This window comes from Pseudorasbora parva, chromosome 2 (assembly GCF_024679245.1).
Source record: "Pseudorasbora parva isolate DD20220531a chromosome 2, ASM2467924v1, whole genome shotgun sequence".
Taxonomy (NCBI): Eukaryota; Metazoa; Chordata; class Actinopteri; order Cypriniformes; family Gobionidae; genus Pseudorasbora; species Pseudorasbora parva.
Window position 1 is genome coordinate 63,664,853 of NC_090173.1, and position 10,387 is coordinate 63,675,239.

The following is a 10,387-nucleotide window of genomic DNA, read 5'->3' on the forward strand; positions in this document are numbered from 1 at the left end:
TTAAGTGCTAAGTATTACTAGGATCAGAGAGCCTTTAAGAGATTTAAGAGAACTTTGAAGCATGCACCTCAATTTTTCTAATTTGTTGTAGAAAAAATGTCTTGTATCCATCTATTCTGAGCAGGGGAAGTAGCATACCTCATTTAAGGAGAAAATTATTTCTAGCTAATAGACTATAAAAAGTCCACCTGAGTGATGGGGCTAGAGAAATCGGAATTTGGTAGAATACCAAAACGAGTGGCCAATGGATTGGGCCTGAGTTCAACATTAAGGGCCCTATCATACAAATAGCCTTTAATTCATCCTGTACCACTTTTTTCTTGTATTCAGGTAAACGATAGGGATGGCTATGCAACACTTTCCCGGGGATCGTTTCAATTGTTTGAGGTCTGTGTGAACAGTCAGAGCTAAAAACACATCTGCAAAATCTGCTTGCAACTTGGCTAAATCGCTGACCTGCAGCGTCGAGAGGAGATGATCTCGACTATTCTAATGTTGTTGTTCTGGCGATATTTGAGATCGGTGACTTTGAAATGTAGTTTGGCGTTGCTTTCCAACAAGACCGAACATGTCTTCTCCAGGTCTTGGTTTTGGTTGTGTTTGTTGTTTTTTGCAAGTCACAGGAGAGAACATAACAGAACAGGTGTTTATGCATTCCTGCATATACTGTCATAAAGTTGTGTTTGCATTGATGTGTTAAAATGAATACATGTGCATATTAAACAGAATGGCATTGAAAATCATATTGATGACAAGGATAAAAAGAAGAAAGCAAAATAAAAAACTTGACCAAAATATAAATACACAAAACATGTATGATGCAGTATATAAATAAGAAGAGAAGAGAATAATTGTTATCATTTGCATGGTCAATCAAATAGTCATACAGAGCTACACTCATACAAACAGAAAAAAGTTCCTTCATCCATTTTCTAAACCCCTTCTCTTATGTAGGGTCACGGTGCCTATGGACAGTCAGGATCAGCAGAAGATTCATTATGAATCACGAATGCTTTAACTCGCTGTTGGCTTGTGTCACTGGACTCTGGGAGAGTTTGTTTGTTTGTTTCTTGACTGTTCCTACAAGTGCCGAGGAAGGTCAGGAACACCGGTATGAATATGATGCCATGGGCGGCCCCGAACAGAATGACTAAGAACATGATCTTGAAGAAGGTCCTGAAGATGTAGCTTTTAGCAGCCGCGAGCACCACCACACCGGCGATAGTGGACACGGCCCCCTGAACGATCGGATAGCCCAGTTTATTGATGGCATCCTTGGCTTTCTCATTCGCTGAGGAGTTTTCACTTGACACAAAAGCATAGGATATGTGAGCAGAGAAGTCGACAGAAAACCCGATACAGATAACAAGATTAATCATAGACACAGAGTCCAAACTGACATCCCATAATGCCATGAAACCGGCCACTCCCACAATGACAGATGCGATGGCGAATGTGACCCAGAGAGAGCAGAGAGGGTTTGGGATCAACAGGAGTGAAATGACTAGCATTGCACATGTAGCAACTGCTATATTTTGGATTGTATTATCGACGATGACGGCATATTGGTCGAAATAGATGAACGCAGGGTGGTATACTAACAGATTAATCTTCTCACATTTTTCTGCGGTTTCTCTAAATTCATCCAGCATGTTCTTCTCATCGATTGCTGTGCGGATGTTCACAGACTGAATGAACATACGTGATGCATGAATTTGACCTTCAGTGAAATTAACATCTTGGCTGAAACCAGACTGATTAAGAAATGCTGTTAAATGGCTTTTGAATTGCATTTCATTGTTTAAATTTAAGCCAGTGTTCTGTCCAAACTGCATGTACACACTCAGCCAAGAAATAGGAGAAATGCTTGAATTTGCCACTGTCAGATTTTGAAAATTTTTCACACACAAGTCAAGACTTTCACGAGCAGTTGAGTCCCAGTACTGAAAGTCTTCATCCTTTATAACTAACATGACATTAGGACCAAAATCAGAGAAGAATTCATCTTCTTTATCATAGTAACTGCCAACATATGAGCCGTCTGCTGCTAAATGCTTCAGATCTAGACCTTCCTGCATTTGGAAGCATCCATAGATACTGACTGCCAAATACCCGGCATAGATCAGACACACAAGTATCTTAACCCACACTCTCGTCAGAAAAGGGCCGTAATAGTGTTTAAAGAATGAATCCATTGGCATTTCAAATTCTTTGTCTGTCTTTTCATCATACGCCCCACCAACACAACAGCCTCCACCATCCCCAGTGGCCTGAGGGACTTTCATGCAGGTCAGCCAGTGTCTGTTGCCTTTCTCTCTCCGTCCGTTGAGTGCGAGACACGCGCCAAAGAAGGTGATGTTGAAGATGAAGCAGAAGAGAAGAGCTGTGCTGGTGTACATGCAGAAAGACTGAACTGAGCGGAAGGGCGTCATGAGGCCGATGTAGAAAGCCAGCACATCTGTCAGCGTGGTGATAGTGATGGACACGCCGGCCTCTTTATACGTCTCTGCTAAACGTATCTCAACGGGTTTATTAACGTCAGTCTTCTGCCAGCTGGAGATCATAATGAACATGTCATCAACACCAACACCTGGAGGACAGCAGAGAGCGTGAGCCTGTGATCATCAGCTGTGAGACACCAACTCATGATGAAATGAATGAACTTACCCAGAATCAGAAAGGGGGCTGTGGCCACGGTCATGGCAAACGGCATCCCACAGAACAGCAGAAGTCCAAAGCTGGCCAACACGGCCATCCCAGCGGAGACGACGCCGAACGCGGCCACCCACACCTTCGTCCTGACACAGTCTAACCTGTGCAAAGACACATGCCATAGAGATAAATGACATAGCTGGTGGCAGAAACATGTGCTTATTTGACACTTTAATTATTCGTGATACCTCATACAAGACATAATTGAAACGGTGATGGCCAGGAAATACGTAACGGAGAAGAGGGGGATCACAGAGTCTGCATTGGTCTCAAACTCATTCTGTCTTGACACTGATGTAAAGTAAGACACATGGACCTGTAGAAATTCAACACAAAACACTCTTCAGTATAGTTATTGTATACATGAATGTGATGCATTGTGTTCAAGCACAGTGAAGATATACTTATGGGAAATTATGACAGTATATGAAAGAAAAAAAAATCAAGCAAATTATCAAAGATTTGGTTAATTTGATCAAAATTTTGTATTTGTTTTCCAAAAGGCTTTTGGTGCTTGTGTTGAAGTTATCAGACATTATTTGATCAGGGTAATAGGAAGTGCATTTACACACACAAAATTGTCAATATATATATTGTCGCTTGTGTACAAATTGACCTAAAGTGCCGCTGAAATATATTTCTAATCAAGATTTTTTTACAAGAAATGGCTCATTTTAATCCCGCCAGCTTTTGTGATAATGTTTCAGAGAAAAACTAAACTTTCAAAAAGTATTCTAATATTCACAGCTTGGTAAAGCCCATTGAGTCAATTTTTGCAAAGACATAATTGTTGTCACCTTGTCATATGAGCTTCACCTGTGACTAATAATGGATCATTTAGGTCTCAAGTGTGTATAAAAAGAACCCCAGTAGGCTAGACCTTCACATCAACTGCAACTAGACCTCTGCAAACATGCCTAAGATTCACCCAGAGACTAAAGTTTTGATTATCAAGAGGCTGAAGACCAGATCCACTGCTGATGTGGCAGACACCTTCAATGTGTCTCAGCGTCAAGTACAGAGGATAAAAAAAAGATTTGAAGAGACTGGAGACGTTTTTGACATGCCCAGGTCAGGCAGACCACACAAGACAACTGCTCGAGAGGACCGTTTGTTGGCTCGAAAATCCAAGGCCAGCCCATTTTCCACTGCAGCAGAGCTCCACGAGACCTGGTCACCTGAAGTCCCTGTGTCAACCAGAACAGTTTGTCGGATTCTGTCTCGAAATGGCCTCCATGGTCGAATCAGTGCCCAGAAGCCAGCACTAAACAAAAGACAATTGAAAGACCGTGTGGCATTTGCCAAGGCCCACAGCCTGCTAAAAGGATGGACGCAGGAAAAGTGGCAGAAGGTGGATTTTCAGATGAATCTTCTGTTGAATTACACCACAGTCGCCGCAAATATTGCAGGAGACCTACTGGAGCCAGAATGGATCCGAGATTCACCCAGAAAACAGTGAAGTTTGGTGGCGGAAAAATCATGGTCTGGGGTTACATCCAGTATGGGGGTGTGCGAGAGATCTGCAGGGTGGAAGGCAACATCAATAGTCTAAAATACCAAGAAATCTTAGCTACCTCTTATATTCCCAACCATAAAAGAGGCCAAATTCTGCAGCAGGACGGTGCTCCACCGCATACTTCCATCTCCACATCAAAGTTCCTCAAGGCGAAGAAGATCAAGATGCTCCAGGATTGGCCAGCCCAGTCACCAGACATGAACATCATTGAGCATATGTGGGGTAGGATGAAAGAGGACGCATGGAAGACGAAACCAAAGAATATTGATGAACTCTGGGAGGCATGCAAGACTGCTTTCTTAGCTATTCCTGATTGCTTCATCAATAAATTGTATGAATCCTTGCCAAACCGCATGGATGCAGTCCTTCAAGCTCATGGAAGTCATACAAGATATTAAATTTGGATCTCACAGCACCACAACTTAATTTGCTGACATATTTTTGTATTTGCAGGTAATTTGTCCAATTTCTGTATAGGCGACAAAACTTTTGTCTTGCCAAAATTTGACCTTTCTGTCTTGATAAAATGATAAATATTTTTTCCGTGAAAATTATTTATTTCAGTGCATTAACATCATTTGGGAGGGTTTTAGCTTTTCATATGAGCTATTTCTAACACCAATGAATTAATTAAAGGTCAGGTTAATATCAGGTATTTCTAGAAAAAGATAAGCGACAAGACTTTTGTCATGGACTGTATATATATATATATATATATATATATATATATATATATATATATATATTAGGGGTGTAATGATTCGGTTAACAACCATTCGATTCGTATCACGATTTGAGGTTGTCAATACGATTTAAGGACGATATTGGTTCATTTAGAACGATATGATCCGAAACGATTCATTGACTTGAAATCAATTCAGTAACTTTTGAGCCACAAAGTTAAATCAGTTTGAAAGTTTTTTTTTAACCGAATCGAATCATTGTTAAACCGTTACACCCCTAATATATATATATATATATATATATATATATATATATATATATATATATAAATACTGTATGTCCATGTAGATATAACTCAGAACAATCATGTTTACTCACTGTTTTCTGTTCTGTATAGTTTGAGAGGAGTTTTAGAAAGCCATCAAGCCAGTAAGAGTTTTTCTTTGTCTTCTTCTCGTCTAGGAAATAAAAAAGCCTGACCGCTTTGGCACTGGTCATCTCGGAGCTATCTGGCTTTACGCCACCGATGGTTGTTCCCCAAAACATGTCATTATTCATCGGATACGTTATGTTTAAAGAACCTATTTCATTAGCATTGTAATTTATAATGTCCAGAATTGCATTTGACACGCACTCTCCCTTTGTTTTGGCACAGAGGTTTTCAAAAGTGTTTCCTGTCGTCATAGTCTTCACGCGTCTGTCCAGCTCTATAATGTCATTAAAAGCTGCTTCGGTTAATATATTTTCTCCTTTCAAGTCTGTGATGATCAAAGAGGCATAAGTGCCTTCAGATGAAAGCCGTAACTGAGAAAACTCTTCAGATTGTGGGAAATTTTCCACCACAAACGCCCTCTCCAATTTGGCAGGTCCATTGATAGGTGTAAACTGGTCTTCAATATCATTTGCCTCCCTCTCCTGAAGAAAGATAAAACCAGCTCCGAGGGCAGCAGCTACATATAAAGCTAATAAAAGAAACACATATGGATGTCTACCAACAACATGACCAAGCTTTTCAAAGGCCAGAGACAGAGGTCTTTCAATGCAGTCTGTTTTACACTTCGCCATCCTCCATACACTTCAACAGTTTACGGTGAACCTCTAGCTCTTCTGCAATGCCCCAGAAACATCCTCTTCTACAATGACTCGATGTTGACATAACGTACTTATAGGCTGAGCTGAACATTAACAACTCATTTGTTACTTATTAACAAATGGTTACTCATTAACAAACTCCCTTGTTGGCATCTGCCCTTTTCATCATTGAAACTGCATGCATAACTAACAGGTGTCATGTTTTGAATTTATTTGATCATGTTTACAGTTTGTTTTTGATCGGAGGCTTGTTTCATAAAACAAGTTTACCAAATAAACCAGGCTTATAAACCAGTTAGTCTGACTCATTGTCAAATTAATTCGTTTCATAAATGTAATTTATGAACAGACAATTTTGTAAAGAAAATCAACTTAAATAAGACTACAATAATAATTGATACAATATAGACTTACAAACATGTTCAATTATATTGTATATGAAATGTTTATCTTAACATTGTTATATACACTATACTGCCAAAAGTATTAGGACACTCCTCCAGATCACGGAGTTCAGGTGTTCAATCCCTTCATGGCCACAGGTGTATAAATCAATCATTAGTCATGCAGACGCTGCTACACACAAGAATGGGTCGCTCTCAGGAGCTCAGGTGTGGTACCGTGGTAGGTTGCCACCTGTGCAATAAGTCCATTCCTGAAATGTTCTCACTACTAAATGTTCTCACTACTAAATATTCCACACTCAACTGTCAGTGGAAATATAACAATGTGGAAGGGATTGGGAACAACAGCAACTCAGCCACGAAGTGATAGGCCACGTAAAATCACAGAGCAGGTCAACCCTTGCAAAGCGACTGGACTCTAGAGCAGTGAGACGTGTTCTCTGGAGTGACCAATCACACTTTTCTGTCTGGCAATCACATGGAAAAGTCTGAGTTTGGCAGTTGCAAGGAAGAAGGGACTTCATTGTGCCAAGTTCAAAGTATGGTGGAGAGAGAAATTACGGGGTGGGGTTGTTTTTCAGGGGTGTAACATGGCCCCTTAGTTCCAGTAAAAGGAATTCTTAATGCTTCAGCATTTTGTACCATTTCATGACCCCAACTTTGTGGGAACAGTTTGTGGACGGCCCCTTCCTATTTCAACATAACTGTGCACCAGTGCACAAAGCGTCAGCCCATAAAGACATGGATGAGGGAGTTTGGTGTGGAGGAAATTGAATGGCTGCACAGAGTCCTGACCTCAACCTGACAGAACACCTTTGGGATGAATTAGAGCGGAGACTGTGAGCCAGGAGCACATCAGTGCCTGACCTCACAAATTTGAGTTCTGATAATAAGCACTACAGTGAAAATTTATGCTAATACTGCTGTGATGTGTTTTAAAAAAGTTTTTTTTTGTGAAACTTAGCTTCACCAATAGAGGGCACCCTAGGCGTTACACTAGGCTTGGATTGGTCGCTGATGTCAGTAGTGAAAGAGTGCTCAGTATCTAATGAGCGAGTTTAAGTGTACACGCTACAGAGAGTACTCCTAATCTAACCTGCCTTTTCATATGTTAACAGAAATAAATGTGCTGCAGAAAGGATGAGAATCACCTCATTTTTTAAAAATCCTCATTCTTAAAAAGTGTAACATATTTTGGCGAGCCAGCCAGGAGGAGGTGACATTTGACTAGCATCATTAATCTTCTCAATGAATCAAGCCTTCAGCAAGATGGACACCAGTCAGATCCTGCGTGATCAAGTGACTGGAGCTCTGTGGCAGCTTGGGGAAGAGTCTCTCTGGGATGTCTGCAGTAGGGCTGTCAACGAATATTCTAAATTCAAATATATATTCAAATAGTTTTTAAAAAAACAATTTCGAAGGTGAAAATTAATATTCAAAAAATAAAAATCTCCCGCCGCGGTAGTAGAGGCGTGGCTGTCTATTTTGCGAGTGAGCACGCGCATGGGGGTTTAGGGACAGTTCACAGAAGTCGCACTGTCACTGTTGAAAGTGGACATGTCTTACAGGGAAGATGGCAGAAAGTGCAGAGCCCAACTCAACCGCAGCAGAGAAAGAGATTTTAACTCCATACAGTGGCGGATCTAGAAAATTTGACATGGGGGAGCAAAGGGGTGGCAAGAGGTCTTGGCAGGGTGGCAGGTGTAGACGGTACATGGAAATCTCTATATGTGAATTGCTTTAACAAAACAAACACAAAACCATTTTTAAACTACAGTACTTATTGTTTAATCATGCCCTTACAGGGCAGGTTTTTAATTCACAAAAGGAATAAGCCCAGTGTTCAAACAAAACAAAACAGTATAAAAAGCAAAATGAAAATATAACAAAGTACAATAATTGTGTCCAAGATACAGTGGACTACAAATATACAACAGTGAACAATACTCAAATTCGTATTATAATTAAAGACTTATAATTAGTCCACAAATGAAATGACCCATAACCACCCATCTTTTTTAGGTAAGTTTAAGGCGACAGTTGTTGTGCTTCGCAGTAAAATGTTTCACAAACATATCTAAATCTAGTGCTTTTGCATGCTGTTTCTCAATACTGAGAACAGCCAGATTTCTCAGACGGCCATCTGCCATGGTTGAGCGCAGGTGAGTTTTTCTCAGAAGAATAAAAACATACCATGTGGTCCAGGGGGAATTGAAGGTCTATTCTCTTCCTCTCTGTCATGTTCCTCCTCCTGATCACTCCCTGCCTCTGTCCCTCTCTCTGAATCTGGAGCCTCCTCTTCATCTGTCACCGATTCTTCTTTTTCCTCATCTTCTTCACTTATTTCCTTGTCTCCTTCACTTATTTCCTCTTCTCTGTCACTTAGTTCCTTGTCTCCTTCTGTCTTCTCCTGCTCTGACCCTCCTGGTCTCTCCAGTTTACTGCCTTCTCCTTCATTTCCCTCATGCTCTTCCTCCTGTTTACTTCTTTGGATTTTTTTTTTAGCTAAAAAGCTAGTAATATCCCCACTTTTAGCCTTCCTTTTCATGGTTAGGCTTCAGCTACTTTCTTCAACTACTCTTGCCTGCAAAAGTCAATATGTGAAAACCTCTGATTATCCTTGTATTAGTAGTGAGGTTTGAGCAGGGAGACGTGAAACGTGGGGTGAATTCTGAACTCAGGTGGGAGCTGGAGCTGGTATGTGAGGGGGTTGATCTGCTTCACTATGGGATAGGGATCAATGAACCTGGGACTGAGCTTCCTGCATTGCAGACGTAGACGGATGTCTCGTGTGGACAGCCAGAGCTTCTGTCCCGGCTGGAAGATGGGAGTGGTAGCAGGACAAAGGTCCGCTCTCATCTTACATCTGTGCAGGGCTCACTGGAGTTGATGGTGCGCAGAGTCCCAGAACCTCTCGCTCTCCCGGAACCAGTAGTCGACCGCGGGGACGTCCGATGGATCCCCCGACCATGGAAACAATGGAGGTTGGTATCCCAGCACGCACTGGAAGGGCGTGAGTCCGTTGGTAGTCTGACAAAGGGAGTTTTGGGTGTACTCGGCCCAACCTAGGAACTGGTTCCAGGAGTTCTGGTGACCGTGGCAGAAGGTACGGAGGAATCTGCCGATCTCCTGGATCTTCCTCTCTGTCTGCCCGTTCGTCTGTGGATGGTAACCAGAAGAGAGACTTACGGTCACACCTAGGAGCGACAGGAACGCTTTCCAGACCCGGGAAATGAACTGCGGTCCTCGGTCCGACACGATATCCTCTGGGATTCTGTAGTATCTGAAAATCACATTAAACATTAATTCTGCAGTTTCTAGGGCTGTAGGTAGACCCTTCAGGGGAATGAGCCGACAGGACTTGGAGAACCTGTCCACAACCACAAGGATACATGTGTAGCCATCAGACACTGGGAGATCCGTGATAAAATCCACCCCTAGGTGTGACCATGGCCGATTAGGTACAGGCAGAGGAAGGAGCTTACCGGCAGGGAGGTGCCGGGGACTCTTCGCAATGGCACACGGGACAATAGGAGATCGAGAAGTTGAACCTCATGAAGAAGAGTGCCCACCGGGCCTGGAGCGGGTTAAGTCATTTTGCATCTCTTAAGTACTCAAGGTTTTTATGGTCGGTCAATACCAGAAACGGATGTTGGGCTCCCTCCAGCCAATGCCTCCACTCCTCTAGGGCGAGCTTGATGGCAAGTAGCTCCCTGTTCCTGTTGGCGAGTCCGTAGGGCATGACCAGATACTCATAGTGGCCGGTAGGGGTCACAAAGGCCGTCTTCCATTCGTCCCCCTCACGTATCCGGATGAGGTTATACGCGCTTTGGGGGTCCAACTTTCCAGCGCTGTGGAGACGACAGGTAGGGGGTAACGGAATATGACAGTGATCTTGTTTAATGCCCGGTAGTCAATGCAGGGCCGCAAGCCTCCGTCCTTTTTGGCCACGAAGCAGCAGGGGACGTAGATGGGTGGA

General features: G+C 42.3%; 1 protein-coding gene across 1 annotated transcript; it reads right to left on the minus strand.

Annotated features, from left to right (window-relative positions):
• Positions 1-872: 872 nt before the first annotated feature.
• On the minus strand, positions 873-6,025 carry LOC137055736 (patched domain-containing protein 3-like). The gene is made up of 4 exons (XM_067429629.1): positions 5,291-6,025; positions 2,901-3,028; positions 2,668-2,813; positions 873-2,590 (listed from the first exon to the last, which is right to left on the minus strand). Exons 1-4 carry the CDS (start codon positions 5,975-5,977, stop codon positions 966-968), a joined length of 2,586 nt encoding a protein of 861 aa, XP_067285730.1. The 5' UTR covers positions 5,978-6,025; the 3' UTR covers positions 873-965.
• Between the last annotated feature and the right edge of the window lie 4,362 nt (positions 6,026-10,387).